This window comes from Struthio camelus, chromosome 7 (genome assembly GCF_040807025.1).
Source record: "Struthio camelus isolate bStrCam1 chromosome 7, bStrCam1.hap1, whole genome shotgun sequence".
Classification (NCBI taxonomy): domain Eukaryota; kingdom Metazoa; phylum Chordata; class Aves; order Struthioniformes; family Struthionidae; genus Struthio; species Struthio camelus.
In genome coordinates, this window is record NC_090948.1 from 27252963 (window position 1) to 27270452 (window position 17490).

Consider the following 17490-nt stretch of genomic DNA (forward strand, 5'->3'; position numbering starts at 1 on the left):
ATGAAATCCTTGTTGTCTCATTAAAATGCAAAGGGTCAGGTAATTTACCAGTATTGTGTGTCTACTTTCGTTGCTGGTAATTAGCAAGCATTACCCAGCATAGACTGCTACTGGGAACTAGAGAAACTCTGTGAAAAATTAAAGAGAAATTTTTCATATTTGACAAGAATTTGAAAGATTAAGAATTGACCTCAACACACCTTTGCATTCATGGGGTCATGAAATACAGCTCTTATATTCAATGTCACAAGACTTTATGGGTGGTTATTTTAGAAACTGAATTCCAAATTTTCAGAAATTTACTCTTGCATAATTGGATCTAGATATGTATCTCCTGCTGCAATTAAGCAGTTCTTGCAAACACAGAGACTGAATAGCAATACACTTTCCAGTGTTTTAAACACTATACGGTTTATTCAAAAGACCTTTTTTTTAGTTAAAACACAGAGAATGGAGTAATACATTCTAATGTCCATGCTCCCTTTCTTCCTGCTAATTGAAGTCCCATATCATCATTTAAAGCAACCTTGATGACATTCACTATTAGCTCACATCTTGTCAGGGAGCAGAATGGTCTCTTATTCTTTAAATGGAAGTTTTGGAACATAAAACACATTCCAATAAAAGTGAGCAGAAAATTATGAATTCATTAAACTACTTTGGTATCTTGTGCTATATATAATATTTATATTCCAACTACTGTAAAATATGCTTTAATATCTTTAGGCAACTATAAGGACTTAAATATTTATAAAATGGCTAAAGATAAAGTATAGCTCTCTTATTCCTACATACAGATGATGTAAAGCATGCAATCAAAGACAATAATACTTTCAACCCATTTGTCATCTTAAAGGAGCCTTTCAACTTCAGATCCCATGTGTGCAATCTACATAAGAGTTGTTGCCTACATAGGCAACTCTAGAGGAGCTTGCTCCTTAAAAACTACCAGGAGTACTATACTTCACATAAAACAGGGTTTTCTGAAAATGGAGACAAAACTATAAATTTGCAGGCAAAACAGCTCCAAGTGGGGCTTCAAAATACTGCTGTATTTATCTCTGGGACATCTGGGAACAGGAAGCATTTTGATTTAATATTTCATAACATAGAGGCAATTGCTTCCTTGCCTGGTGTATAATTAATGCTCATAAAAAGAAAGTTTTTTTTTTATTCCTCAGCATTAGAAATGCACAAAAAGTACACCTTCATAATAGGGGGTTTGCTTTCAAGATGTTGAACAACAAATAATAATAAAATAGAGTCACTGTAAATTTATAACAGTCTTGGGATGGTTAAATATATTTATAGTTTAAGTGTGAAATCACGTGCTTGATTCACTGTATTATCTACCTCCTTTGTTCAGTTTTATGTTTCTCTGGATGCAGTGAAAGGTTTCCTGAAAGCAGAGGAGGATGTAGCAATTGTGAAAGATGGAAGGTGTTTGGGCTAGGACTTTGCAGCATTTCACTTCCAGGGCTTCAGTTCATACACAACAGAATTGAAAACCCTTCTTACAAGTTTCTCTCTCTCGCTAGGAACTTTTAAGGAGTAAGGAAACTGAGTATTTGAGTTGCGGCAGCTAGTGTTCCACCCTACAGCTCAGCTGCAAGGAAAATACAAGAAATGGACAACAGTCCTGAGTGGAAAATTTTCTCCTAAGGGTTTCTCATGAAGGCTGGAAGGTTAACAACGTCCTGTTTGACAAAAGGGAATGACTCCTAACACAGATGGTTTCTAAAACACATGAAAATGAAGTTAAGTGAAATGCTTCTCTTCCACGCAGCCTCTCTAGGTTAGGTCCAAACCTTGTGAAGACTTGTATATAATCTAACCTTACATAGGTGGATAGTTTCACTGAAGTAAGAGATTTTATTAACTAGTATATCATTAAGCACATAACTTCAGCTTTTGGACAAGCAAGGCATCAAATTGGAAACCTGACAGGCAAAAGCCGTATTTTATTCTTGTGTATAGCAGGACTATGACAACTGGCTCTTAATCCCATTTAGAGTCCAGGTATGCTACCATAAAATAAATAACAGCTATCACCTGACCCATCTGGTTCACCAGGATAAGAAATTATTTTCACATTGTAAACAGGTAATCCTGAGTTATTTATCACAGGGATCTAATCTTCAAAAATGGGATTATTTGTGAGCAAATGGTGATGTGGGACATGTGCTGGGAATTTAGGAAACCCTTATCTCATTTTTCAATTTTTAACTGCATGGGTTACTTGGCACGGTCAGCCTTTGTTTTGAAAAACAATAACCAAATAGAAGTCCAATAAATATTCCAAAATTCAGTTGGTTAAACAAGAATCAATAATCTTACTAAACAGAAAACCCCATTATGAGATTATTATTTTTATCTGTCTGAAGAAAAGAAAACATACACCAACGGATGCTGGCAAACATATAAGGAGCACTCAGGCAACACACAGTGTAAAAATACCCTTAATCAGGTGTGATCCCTGCATTAAACCATCTATCCTGACAAACCAGTCATGCTTACATCAATGCACAATACTTGCCATTTTTGCAAGTGTGACTGCTATGGATATTGTCTGGGAGTCTATTTTTCAAAACACTTAAGTGATTTAGGAAATTATTGGTCATCTTTAAGTAGAACAACCTATTCAGCAACCTATATCCCATTGATTTACAAAGATGCACAGGAATCCAAGTGTTTAAAATATGGTAGTCTCATAACTCACTTTCACACTTTAAAAAATTATGCGAATTCTTTCACTGTTTGCTAGCACTTATTTTTTACTATTATATCTATTTTCAATATTCCTAATTTATTTATATGCTTTCTCAAGAAGGTTAAGTATTTCCTTAAGCTCTGGAGTGATTTACCTGCCTTAAACAGAGCTTGATTAAATATATTGGAAAGTAAGGCTTTCTGTTTCTACACTTTTATGTAATGTAATAAATGAAACATAAAAAGCAGTACTGGGGTTGCCACAGAATATTGAATTCTATAACAGAATAAAAAATAACTGCATTTACAATGACCAAACCCTATGTGCTGAAGTACTTCACTTCAGAACTTTAACTTAGGACTTTAAAATCAGAGAACTAAGATTCAATATTCAGTAAAGAACTCCTCCTTCAGGAATAATCGTAACAGAAATTTACTTCTTGTTTTTGAACGTGAAACAAACATGTCTAATAACACTACAATACTGTTATCTTTGAAAGTGACACAAAATCTTTGGTAACCAAGCATTTTTAGGCAGTATTTACCCCTTGTCCTTGTTTAACAATTTTCTCTTGTTTCCAATCCTGATAATACTATAGTTGTTCTCTCTCTTTTGCTAATATTTCAGAGATAGAATAATCAAGAATGATGGATTGGCAGAGCTGAAAACGAAAATCTTAGCTGCAAACACAATGTAATATAAATCTGAAATTAGTTTTAATATGAATTTTCTTTCAGCAGATTGGGAGACTAGGTCCACCAAAAGGGGCATTAGTTTAAGAACTAATGTATCAAAAGATTGTGAAATAAATCTAATGAAACTCAGCGCCTGAGAAATACCAACATCTGTTTTTGTCCTCTCAGTCAGAGGACAAAAGGATAAGCCTGCTCCCACAAAAACAATGACAAAGCCACAAGTGAATGCAATCAAATCAAACTAAGCCTGTACAAAGTTATTTTAAGCTTGTGTAATGTGTTATACTAGAAAGTCAGTGTGTAAAATTCTGAGTATATTTACTTGATTTTATAGGCTTTTTCCCAGAAGAATCCTGCTATGATGTATGAGAGACGTATTACCCAGGAATCCCCTCCTTATTTTTTTCTCTTTATTCTTTCTTGTTGGAGGATCTATTACGAGAACTGTAAATGGAGGCTTTAAAAGATCTCTTATGTGTTGAAATAGTGTTCCTAGGGAAAATTCTCGTAAGTTGAAGTCATTCAGAAAACAGCTGCAATCGTTACTATGCTGAAATACATCTACCCTGCCATATTGCGATCTGTCTTGTAATGTCCATAGAAAAAATGTTACTATACAGCTTCCCCTTTCTGTACTTCAGACCTGCTTGGAGCCATAAGACCGCTTTTCTTTATTGTTTAGTAAGCTTTTTTAATAAAATGTACTGCTCTTATTATATGGACTCAAAATAAGACCTAAATCACTAACCAATAAAAGAAAATTATTGAGTTGGATATCTAAAGTTACTACCCAGAGGCTACTCTGGTACAGTATTTATAAATCTCTAAACAGTTAAGTATAATTGTCTTTCTGTTTTTTGGGAAGAAAGCCAAATAGCAGTTTTAGTTACAACTGAAGAAAAATATTTTCTATTCATCTGGTGGGTAAAACAACAAGTAAAGTTCCCACAATGTAAGACTGAAAGAAAATATAGGAAACATGAAAAGCTATATAGGAGCAGTCAATAAATGCTGCTTGAAGGAGAAGGGATGAAAGGGTCAACAGAATGAGGAGAAAGAGAATTACTGGAGCTCTCTCAGCATACTGCCAAGGCGGAGCCATTCCCAGACTTGAGCTTCCTGGGGGCTTTGGAGAAATGTTATGGCTTGGAAGCAAAAGTACTTAACATGGATTTAATATTCTTCGGCCTTCTCTCCCAAATACTTTAATCTCACTTTACATTTGAGGGGACAGAATGGGAATACGGAAGGATCAAGGAACAATAAAAACAGTTCTGCAGTCCCTGAAAGTGCCTTCTCTTTTCTCCAGCACAAAGGTACCTCTTTATAAACCTTTCAAGGAAGACTACCAAACAGTCAGCATCTTCAGGACAAATTGTAAAATAAAAACACAAATTCCCTTGTCACATGTAAGGCTTCTCACTGAGTTTATGTGCTGTTTTGTGAAGAGGTGGGCAAAGCTTCTACTTAATAGCATTTCATATCTCAGAAGCTGAGACATCTTAAGGAAATTTGATAGAGTCCCCCACAGCTTTAAACAGCTTTTTACTTTGACCTCACTGTCTCTGGAATCTAGGTACATTCACTGTAGGCTGCTGTTTAGATTTTGGTCCAGCTGAGAAGTTAATTGCCATCTAAACAATTGTGTGGACAGCCAGAGTATCTCCCAAAGGCAACAAGTTGCCCTGGTGGTTTTAAAAAGCTTATTCTCAGAAAAATGGAGTCAGCACTACTTACACCTAGTGAGCCTAAGGAGTTGTCCAGTCAGCTTTGAAACCTTTGATGCAGAAAGCCCTGAGAATGTCAGCCTTTGTATGTGAGCATTTTCAACAACATAGGTCCAATTTGAAGGAGTCTCTTGTTCTTTTTGAGTAGAATTTTACATGTTAGATCTTACAGAAAGGGGACTAGCTGCAAGTCATTCCAGAGCAGTTAGCCATCTTTTCCTTCTAATACATACTGTTTGCATTCACAGTTGTGTGGTCATGAGTTTGGTCATATGCTGCTAGACAGCTGATGATGATCATAGATTTGATGAGTTAAGATAGTTTTCTCTCTTCTGCTCTGGGTACTTCTGGGTCCTTTGTAGATCTGATCCAGAACACATTTTGTTTTCTGTGGCTTGGAACTGTAAGGACAAGTAACTAGTCTCTAAAGGAGCACTCCAGTTGGTTATGATGCAGTTTTGGCAGGATCAGTTAGGACTCAAGGCAGATGGACCAGAGCATGACCAGTTGTCATGCTATTCATATGAGGTCCAGATAATTAATGCAACTCAGTCCAAAAGCTCAGGAATATTTTTATTGGTATAGGTACAGCCTAGTAAATCTTTGTTTCTATATGCAAACTACTGTGTTATCAGGTTCCCTTTGTGCTACCAGCAGAAAAATCCTTTGCTGATATAAATGAGATTAATTCAGTAGACTTTCTTTTAGCAGTTAACTTAACTCCATTATAGAAAGAGAAAAATGTAGTTCACTGGGCTCTGAGGCCCTATGGTTAACAAGACTCTGCCTGCGAGGAAGCCTTGCTGTCATATTCCCTTCCTCCTGTTTCTTTCACACGCCTTTCGTTCAGATCTTGTCTAGGTTCAGTAGTCAATGCAACATCACCACCCTGGTTGGAAAGGGCAGAATCGGATGGATGCAGAAGTTTGCCTAATACTTAGTGTTTATATGGCTGAGGCTGGCAGTGACTTTGACATGTAAACAGGTAAACAGGGTGTGGCTTTGGGGAAAAGGGAATGAAACCCCCAAATTTGGAGGTTTGTTTTTTCTCCTCCCAAAAGAGAATAAGGGAGTTACAAATGAACTTTGGCACTAGGACAACGATTATGATTTATTTGATGTTTAAATAAATTTGCATCCTGCTTTTTATGGCACATTTACTTGACAATACTGGAAAAGCTGCTTCAATAGCAAGGGTAAAATTACACTGTTAATTCCCTGGCCAAAAATCTAGCAGCTTAGGCCATATGTTTCTCAGGCTGTTCACACATTTTGTTTTGCTTCTTCTCTTTTCAACACCCTATCAAAGGTCAACTAGTATTCTTCCACATACCCAGATTTTCTAGTGTCAGTATTAACTATAATCAGTAACAGGAGTCATATAAAAGAGCAGCACAGAGCATTCTTTCAGGGGTGGGTGGTGGTGAGGAGTGTCTGAATTCAGATTAATGCTTTCAGATCTAGAAAAATTCAGACTGGCAATAGTCAAGGTTTCTACTGGCTAATGTGAATTGAAATGTTTTCCCAAGATAAGTGAGTATGCTAAATAATATATAAATGTTTAAGTAAAAGTAAAGTAACAACACACTTTGTAAATAAAGGTACTTAACTGTCAATAAGGAGCTTCAAGGTGGTTCTGGGATTCTGCTTGTTGACCAGCAGAAGCTGAATCACCAGGTTTATAGAATTGTCACTATAGTTGTGCCTACAGTACATTAAAACTGCATCTTATAGACAAAAATGTCACACTGGATAAGATTTCCAGTAAAGTTTGTGCCATCTATTGATCTAATTGCTTCTGACAGCCTAACCATTGTATTCTGAATCTTTCCAGAAAATCTACTGTATGGAAAGCAATGCAACCAATTCATACGTTGTGGACATCGTAAGTAGAGAATTTACTGGGAAGATGACTATTTTCTGAAGTAACCAGTTTCAGAATAACCTCTTCTAGTCAGCACTGAAAAATAAAATAGGCTCCTGGTCATCTCCCTTATGTTATGCTCTGCTTTCACAGAAAAGTTGCATAAAGAGTCCTCCTGTTTTTACATGCAGATGGATATTTACCTGAATAAATGTCCAAGAACTCTTAAGTGTGTGGTAATCTATTGTCCCGCTGCTTCTCTGCATCAGTGATACTGAATGGTGCTGAAGGGGTTTAGACCATGAACCCTGTCTACACTTCTTGATCCATAGAGGCTATGCTGTTAACAGTCAACTTAGCATTATAGAGTCACAGTACCACAGAATAATTCAGGCTTGAAGGGACCTCAGGAGGTCTCTAGTACAAACACCTGCTCAAAGCAGGGTCAGTTATGAGTTCCAACCAGGTTGCTCAATGTTTTATCCAGTGAGGTCTTTTAGTCTGCAGGGAAGGAGACTAAAAAGCAATAGGTGTTCATGCACTGCAGAAGACTTGCTACATCGCTAGGTTTTTCCATCTCATTCAGGGTGGTCTAAGATCCAGTGTACTCCTAGAGGTACAACAGAGCAGCCAGAAGCTATTGCAGGCTTTTTGTGCATCTCACATTTGTAGCAATAAGGAAACTCTCTTTACAGCAACAGATTCTTTACATGTGAGCACCACAAGTATGAGGGTTACCACTAACCTCTCTGCAACGGCACAAGAAAGAAATTCTCTCAGATTGCCCTTGCTCAGGAACAGGAGGGAAGGGAGGAAAGGGGTGAGAAAGACAAACAGATTCTATTACTTGATGATTCTAATTATGTGCGTGATAGGAGACAGAAACACCCACCACAGAACAGCCAATAGCCTCATACTGAAAGTATATATTTGGTTGTGAGGTACAAAATTTCAAATCCCAGGTCTAAATCACTCAAACAAGGAACTCAAAAGCCTATCTTCCACTTCTCTAATGAGTGAGTCTCCTAATCATGGCTGTAAGTTACTGCAGTGTGAACAAATTCATCTCTCTCATAAGTTCGTCAGAGAATAACACTGAAATATTTGGGATCGTCCCACTGCCAGGCACAGACTGGGTTGAAAATTCAAACACATATGAAATGGGAAAATCACTTCCTTCCTCTTCTGCTCTGAATCTACTTGTTATCCAAATAACTATACAATCAGACTTTGAAAATTGCTAAGTTTTTAGTTTCCAAATATCCTAGTACAATTTAATTCCACTATCAAATTCCATAGTTTAATTAATCATTCTAATGAAGAGTTTTCCCCATTCAAGAGGGTACACCCCTGTCTCTGATTTTGGGCTCATAGTTCATAATTACTCATTAGAGTGTAAAGAGAAAGAACTGAACTTAATCTTTGTTCACGCAGTCCTTGAGACATCTCTAGGACAGGCTTACAGGGAAATTGCAGACCAAAGCACTACCCTTTTACACCTACATTTAAAACAAGGCTAAACTCAGAAGGAATACTTACTGCACACTTCATAGTGTCCTACCTATCAAAGGTAGGACTTTTGCTTGCATAAGCTGTAAGACACTTTAGGGATGGAAAGATGACTGTTTTTACACAGATGGTATTTGCCAGGGTGCTTATGACTACTTTGCAGCTGCTTTGCCCTGGCATAGCTGGTGTAAAATAGCCTTTGGCTACCTATGAATCAGTCCCTTCATCTCAGCAAAGACTGAAAGATTTCATTTGATGTCTTTAAATGGGATGAATACATGTCAAACCAAGGGAAGAAATCAGCTCTGAGTCACATATAAGTGGCTTTCTGAGCAAGAAGGCACAGGAGGTGTAGTCATCTAATTTAAAATTCTTGCTCTTTTTATTTTACTTTTCGGCTTGTGATACTTAGTTCTTTTTCACTGTGGCTGCAATGCGCTTTACATAGAAAAGAAATCTTGTTAGACAGAGGCTTCACATAGTCCAAAGTCAATATGAGTTATCTTTGTCTGCAAAACAGTGACTACACTGATAAGAAAGCCACAAAACATGGCAGGGTGAGCAAGCGATTACTTTATATTTTTTTGAGGAAAATTAAAAATGAAAAAAAAAACAGTTTCTGGTTCATTCATTTTTCCTCCAAAAGATGTGCTTTGTGATGTAGCAGAGAAACTTCGCGACTGTCCCTTTAAAAGCCATCATACCAATCAGCAGGTTTAACTGTCAAGCAAGCTGATGTAGGGCTCTTTGAATTACTGAGTGAGGGATATTCTTCCTGCCAGGTCCTGTCCCCTGTAGGCACTGCAGAGAAGTATTATAGGGCAGTCCTTACCTTGGGAATTAGCCTGCAAGACCCCAATGCTGTCATCAAACTGCATAGATTTGATGTTGAGTGACGCCAAGATGCATTCCTTGTCCTGCAGCGAAGCATCATCAATATTATTCTGATTGGCTGACAGGATAACGCACATGTCGCAGAGGTTGATGTTGACAGCCCTTAAATCAGCCCGACTTAATGGCGTACCCTTCGGCACAGAGAAAAAAGGAGGGGGATGGGAGAAAGAGAGAGGAAAAAAAGAAAAACAAATTAAAGATTGAGAAGGAGCTTTGGGAAATTATTTAACAAGTATCTTTTTTATGCTCTGACATTAAGCGGGTCTAACTATGTGCCAGGGAATAGGAGATGTGTGCTAATCTAAAGGGTAGTTGGTGCTGATGGCAGCATTTTAGGTTCAGTCTCAATACGCAGTCAAGCTATTGCTAACAAACGAGAAATAGGAATAATGCCAGCATTCTGCATCTCATCTGTGACTTAAAATTGTCTTGATTTAAGTTGCTATCATGTGGCAACCCCTGGCTCTCTGAATATAACAGGGGGTGCGTTTTAAATGTCTGTTTATCTAATACCAAGTTACAAAGCTCTTGGGCGAAAGAGTAACAGTTGAAACGGAAAGCATTATGTTTCCCACACATTTGAAATGCAATCAAGATAAAGCTATTTTTCTAAAATGTGTGCTACCTGAAGCAATACAAAAAAGGTTAATCCTTTTCAGTGCATGTTTTTGGTGCTTCTACAAGGAAAACACACTGATCTTCAGAGTTGTGTGATTAAACCCTTTGAAACAGAAAGAAGACCCTAGCTTAAAGGGCACAACTCATGAAATATTCCCTGTTACCACAACGCCCAATTAGAGAATGCAATATTTGAAAAGAAATGTTGTGGTAGTCTGTGGGGTTTTTTTCATAGTTAACACAACCAAGACACCACACTTTACCTATCATGTTTTGTTTAAAGACAACACTTTCCTTTCACGTTCAGCAGTCTGTATCTCTAGATACGTGTCTATGTCACAGGACACAGATGTAGGATCCATGAAAAAAATGAGTTTTTATGGAGACTAGATTCTTCTCTGCTAGCTCACATGGATTGGTACCTAAAGACCCTAATAAGGATGGGGAGCATATGCAGTCCCCTTGTCTCAGAAAACTTTCATAAAACAGAGTCAAGACCCTACTCTTCCACCTCCTGATCATGGCGAATACCTCCTGAACTCCGCTGAGAATATTCAACGCAGAGGTGAATTTAAAACGCACAAAGCTAAGGCAGAGCTCAATTCTTATGCAATGACTGAGGAATATTCGCCATCCAGTTTCAGACAGCAATCTGTCTATTTCCAGTTACCTTTAGTAGTCTGAGGCCTGAAACTTCATGGAAAGTAGCATATATTGAAAACATATGATTTAGTTACAAAGTACTCAAAAGTTGGGATATGAATATTCCTGCCACCTTAATTCTGCCCTTTGTGTCTGTACTGTGCATCAAATGAAGTAGGACTCCTGTGGGGAAAAATAGTATGTAATTATGTTATTAATTAAAGACTTACTCTTAATGATTTTATGCAAAGGGACAGAATTAAGGCTGCCTGAGGATATACGAAATTGGCATTTGCCTACTTTTTAAGAGTTTACTCAGGAGCTTAAATGTATCTTTTAACAGAGGCTTTATATGAAATTTCCAAGTTTATTTTTAAATCAGGACTTTTTTTTTTTATGTTCAGCTGTAACCACATCCCCATCAGGTATTAGCAGCAAGTTTTACCTCCTGAACCAAAGCATACAGAAGTAGAAAATGAGTTTGAGTGGCCTCCCTTAACACATGATTTCTACTGGTATGATCTCAGTAACTTTCTGGACTTTTTTATTAATATAATTAGATCAGAATAGTGCTGATATGTTTAACTTTATATGGCCATTTTGAACTAGATAGGCTGAAAAGAAGCAGTAATGGAGCCTTAACTTTACAGCCTTTGGCACCCTTGATTTCTATGTAAGATACAGTAATTCCTTTACATAATCAGTATTTTTAAAGCTGCAATAACCAGCTAATTAAGATGTCACTAGACTGTTTAACTTGAAATTAGTCCAAATTTGAGGGCAAAATGACTGGGGAATGTAAAGCTGGTGCATATTTCCTAATACCTATTCAGGCACTAGGAAAGACCTTGCAAATACATGTTATAATAATGCATCACAATGGAGAGTTCGAAGGTAGTAGCTGGGTGCCATTCTGCTTCACACTTCACTAACACCGCTAATTTAGTTGTGATTCTTTAATTTTATCTTTCAAAATGACCAGTATTAAAAGGGATTGGGAGGAAGAGGAGGATATTAACTGATGAAATCTGATATGGACACCATTTTTGTAACAGTAGAGAATCTTGTGATGCTATCTGTTGCGTCAGCTTGCAGAACAAAGCCAAGGGCTTACAATAAAACTGTATTTCCTGCAACAAAGAACTACAGTCTGGACTGATCAGAAAGTGAAGACTGTCTTTCCATTCTACAGTAATTTACCTGATTATTCACTTTAGGTTACAACTATCATGGACTATCATGAACTATTTTAAACTGCTGAAATGAAAATACTAAGAACTGGTAAACTCATATTTTTTCACCCTAATAAAAAAATCTAAACTCTGAATTGCAGAGCATTGCTTTCATATTTGCACAATAGGCTCTTTTGGCTCCTGCTTGCACCTCTATGGGTCATTTATAGCTATGTATGTATAAGATCAGTAGTTCAGAGGTCTGTCTTTGTTTGTACTGGAGCTCATGATTTACATTTTGTGCACGAGTGAATGGTACACGGGGATGTAGAAGTAGGACCTCTGAACTGTGGTTTTAGTGGCTGTCCCCACTAAAATCAATAGGAATTTTTCCATTGATTTCCAAAAGGTCAGAATTCCACACACTTCCTCAACTCCTTTTTACAATGAGTATGACAGAGATTCTGAATTTAAATGCTATGGCAATGCTCCTATAAAGTTGGCAAGCCTACAGGAAATTTTTATAAATACAGATAGATTTTATGTAGATGGAAAAACAATACATTTTTTCAAAGATTTTGTGGGTATAAATACATAAATAATGTCATAAATAACTACTGTTATTCTGTCAGGGAAATCACAACATCAGAAATGGCTACACGCAGTGCACAACAGTGAACGTTCGATAGAGAACACAGTTAATACATCTGATAGCAGCTGCAATTCATCCGATGAGGATGACGAGGGACTGAACACCGCAGCAAATATCTTCTAATAAGGTCTCACAGGGCTCTGTTTTCATAGACACAGTAAAAGGAAAAGCTAAGTCCTCAGGCTTATAACTAGACAAAAGTAAAAAATCCTAAGATCAAAGTCAATATGAATCTGTCCAGTTGGTGTCCTACATAACAAAGTATCAATAATACAGCTTCGGACTTACCGGCAAGATTGAAACCTTGGGGAAGTTATGCAGCGTCTCCCATTCCCTTCTCAGGTATTCAAGTGAACCCACAAACACAATGTGCTTGAGTTCATGGTAGTGAAAGTTGCTGGCTCGTAATGGCATCACCAAATTTCTTAATCCTATTAAAGCAGATTTAACATCCCCAAATATGCAGACGACTACATGCCCACTTAAAACTGTCATCGCTGCTTCACTTCGAGTCTAAAAAAAATTAAAAGAGAAGTGAGAAATAAAACAAAACGAAGGTCAAATTATATACTGAGTTTTAAACCAGGAAGAACACAACTGTCAATATTGTTCATGCACAAAGAAGCAGTTGGAAAATAGCTGTTCAATTTTACACTTACTAAATGCGCTCAGCAGAAGAAAATTTGGTTCCTGTTCCCTTAAGCATGCATGGTCTCGTATATGTTGCTACACGTATGGATTAAGACTCTAGTTACAATAGGTGCACTATGGATTTATCAAAGAACCAAATTTGTCCTACTGTGCATTTAGTCATTAGAAGGATTATAGAAAAGGGATGCAAAATTGTGCCTTATCTGATAAATAACTAGTGTCTTTTCAGGACCAAAATGAAAAAGAAAGTGTGAGTGCCCAACACTCGCAACAGGGCTTTGTGACATCCTGAGAGCTGAGGACCATATTACTCTACTGCTGGCCATGTTATTTTAGCACTAGCTGCTGCCAGTCTGCGAGGTAAACTGAAGAACCCTCTACACCATTCTGCTGTACAATGGATGCCCTTACGCCATACTCCACGGTGCTTCTCTCAGTTAGAAATAACTAGTGTGCAAGATCATGACTAATATGAACTTTTCAGGCCAGCTGGACTTCCTGAGCATTGAACAGATAGAAGAAAAATATCTCGTGGAGAACATCTGAATGATGTTCAGTATTACCTTCTTGTCTCAGTAACAGGAATTAAATTTTTACACTAATCTCATCAGTGGTAATGTCAGTTGAGCAGACACCATGATGATTAAGTAAAGTCATTAGAAAATAACGACCTTCATTTCTGGAGCCAACCTTAGTATTATTGCACTCCGTCAAGTAACTGAGATCCATTGATATCATATTGCCAAGAAGCGGGACACTCTGGCATTAGACACAGGTTTGCCAACAGATAAAACTAAGACAATAGTGAACTGGAAAAAATTTTCCTTTTCCTTTACTTTTCTATAGTATTTGTTCTTTGTCTAAATTATGGAAGTATGACAATGTGCAATCCAGATTGGAATATGTAGCAAAGGTACTACCTGTGTAAGAAAAAGGGAAACTCCATGATTAGATTTCCAATTAGTTAAAAAACAGATGAGCTTTTAATTTTCTCGGGTGCAACTGCACTGATTTTCATGCAACTCTACCATGAAAGTGGTCTTGGGCCTTCAAACAACAGAACACGTGAGTAAATGCTTGAGTTAAACATGTGAGTAGACCCTCACATGAGATATGCCTCATGCCTAGGGGCCCAGCATACGGAGACTTTACAAGAGAGCGCCCAGGTCCTGAAATAAAATATGTAAAAATTGCCTCTCCATACTCATTAATCTGTATGTAGTCATGTACTTTTGTCTGAATGTCAAAAAAAGGAGTTCTCACTATCTGGTGCTGCTGGCATCTTGCAGAGCCAAAACAAATCTTGGGCAGAGAAATGAATTCGTTTCTGATTAAGGCATCATCAACAAGTTGCAGTTAGAAGATGATCTGGGAAATTCCATCATCTTCAAATTACGTACTGATTTGTACTTGTGTGGTCTCTAAGGACAGCATTAAATTTGCATGAATATGAATGTAGACATAAATTGTGGACAGTGAGCTTGAACAGGTGTAGGGAAGCATTTTGCCAGCAATGTCTTTATTGGTGATGATGCATGAAGCAGAAGGAATCTGGCCAGACTTAGAGATTCACAGGCTAGTAGGGGGAAACCTGACATGGAGTCATCAAGAGATAATAAATGAGGCACTTCACAGTGCCATTTTTGGAGAAGCACTTTTCAAAGTGGGACAACACATAAAGGTCATTCGTAATTAATCTGCTAAAATATGTTTAGAACACGAAGACAGATTTCTACCTCTGTCTTTTACAAGGTATTGAATGGTAGAGCTGCTCCTCCTTGCCTGCTGAATACATATAAATGCATACTAATTTAAGCTGTTCAGTCCAAATTCTGTCTCACAGTTTAGTCACTAGAACTTGGAATTGACTAGCTTGACTGTTTAAACATCAATATTGCAATTCCAGGCAATGTCATGGTTATTTCAGAAACCTCTGAGGAGAAGTGGAAACAAGCTTTTATCCCCTGATAATTAGAATAAACCAGGGCTGTCACCATTACTCGTTACACCATGCAACAGTGCAGGGAAATCTAAGACAGCAGGCTCAGGAAAAGCTTTTTTAAGAGCGACAAACTGAAGTTCCACCAGGGAGCTCATTTCAAATATCATCAGTTTTGTGTATGAGATCTGGAGTTAGTTACTTGTTACTCCTAGGTATGAGTACACGAACACAAGTGGCACAAACTCTCACTGAGCAAAATACTCTGCGATAGGCCTTCTAATTATTTTTAATTACTTGAGTCAGTTTGATGGCTTCCCCAGTTAAACAAACGAAACAAACATAGATTAGGCCCAGTGCAACATGCTGGAAGGACAGAGTAGTAGAACTACTTACTCTGGCCTATTTGGGTATCTTGAAACGTTGGAAATAGCGAGAGAAATTTTAAAAGAGCGAAATTCACATAAGAAATAACGTAAAGTAACGCTTGCCTATTTTAGAATGCGTTATCATCTTGTGTAAAGAGACATATGGGGTATGTACACATTTAGATATTTCCAGCCTTGAGTCTGTAATGATGCAAATTAAATGTGCAAAATTTCAGCTTATGAAACAAGAATGTAGACTATTTTGGGCCAATTCTCATTGTTGTATTTGGCATATAGTTTTATACAATCCTAGTTCCTTAACCTAAATGATAGCTTCAATTACTGTGTTTCTGATTTCAGTATGTTGGATTTAATGATAGTAGAGATGAATTTATTAACCCATTAGGCACCAGTCCTATGGTTCAAATAACCTCTATCCAAACGCAACTGATTAGCAATACCTACCAGAATGACCTTTTCAATGTCCTTGGCTGGACACCAATGAAACATCCCTGTGGAGTCATATTTTTTCACATTGGCATCCATGTTGTCAATCTGCTCATTGCCAGGAATTAACAAGGGGTCATGCCTGGGGAAAAACAAGTTGAGGACAACATAAGTGGAAAATATTATGAATTATGGATGGAAAGATATCCCAAGAGCTATGTCCAAAGAGGGATAAAAGTAAAAAAATGAAATGTATTTACACTTTACCATGCTTTCTATGCAGCCACTTTAAAACAAAAGCTAATAAAAAAGTGTTTTAATTTAAATTTTGGGTGCTAGTTGAAAGAGTTTTCATACTCTTTCTGCACCAATAATCATTTGATTTTAAACAGGGCTTTCTGACACCTTCATGTCCATAAATGTTTTTTTTTCAGTCCCACCCCTCCGAAATCAATATCAAAGTGTTGCTATTAGCATCTGCAATGAAGTAGAAGAGATAGGAGCAGTGCCCCATGCTGACTGACTGGCATAAGTATGGAAAGCCAATTATTTGCTTTCACCACATACAACTTCTGACGTGATGCTCTTCGCAGTAAAAGCTTTAACAGGCTGCACTTTAAATATTTTAGCAATTTGCCCAATCATATTTTGCTTTCCCAAACTGAAGCCCTTTAAAGATTCAGCAGTATGCCATTTTAGAGCAGACTGACTAACAAATGCCCACATCTGGAATACATGATTTTAATACCAAAGAACAGTGTCCATTTTCCCTGACAACTGTATCTGTGGTAACCTTCTAAGTGTTTTTCAGCAAGATTTTAAAGCACAAGGCTTCTCAAAGAAGGAAATAAAATATATTTTTATAACTTGCTCTCCAGCAAAATAATTTCCTAAGCATAGACACACAAACTGCATACAGTTCTTTAATTTATATGCTGAAAAACAAACATTAAGGGAAGAACTAAGTGACTTCCACATTGTCAGATGCTAGTAAGGACCCCTACATAACTACATTATACAATATCATTAGAATGAGGACCATGTTTACAAGTCACAGAGGAAACCAACCTTGAAATCTTAAAAAAAAACAAAACAAAACAGGGAACATATCTTTAGCTGGCAAAGCTACAGAGTCTCAACTTAAGGTTTCTCTCATGAATCCTAGAAATATCCTGATACAGAATCATAACATTTCAAAGAAGAAAATATTTGCAACGCAGGAATATGCTAAATATTCAAGGATAGGTGGCCAAATTTTAAAGTAATATACCTTTTCAAGACTTTTAAAGAAATATACATATTAGTTGAACTCTCAAAACTTGGAAGTTCCCTGTTTTTAAGGCATTTGAGCCAGTAGAATGTGATAAGATCCTCTCTTTTGGATAGTCCACTAAAGCAAACTTTGTTCACTGTATATGATATAGGTTAACTTACCCTGAATATAGTACACTGCGTTACTACGCTTAAAACAGTTATGCTTGCATGCCTAAAAATGGCATAAACTGCAGTTCCTTCAGGGTAATTAATTATGGGTAATTTCATAGTCACTGATTATGTATCCACTGAAATCAATGGAAAATTCTCATTCATTTCACTCGCACA

At 37.2% G+C, this 17490-nt stretch overlaps 1 protein-coding gene across 20 annotated transcripts in view; it reads right to left on the bottom strand.

Moving 5' to 3' along the window:
- The window catches only part of KCNMA1 (potassium calcium-activated channel subfamily M alpha 1), a 527317-nt gene that overhangs the window by 41032 nt on the left and 468795 nt on the right, over positions 1-17490 (bottom strand). For all 20 annotated transcript variants that reach the window (XM_068950515.1, XM_009672399.2, XM_068950513.1 and 17 more), the window contains 3 exons: positions 15907-16030; positions 12772-12996; positions 9338-9530 (listed from right to left, as the gene is read on the bottom strand). In XM_068950515.1, coding sequence (XP_068806616.1) covers positions 9338-9530; positions 12772-12996; positions 15907-16030 — 542 coding nt within the window. The remainder of the gene's footprint in view (positions 1-9337; positions 9531-12771; positions 12997-15906; positions 16031-17490) is intronic.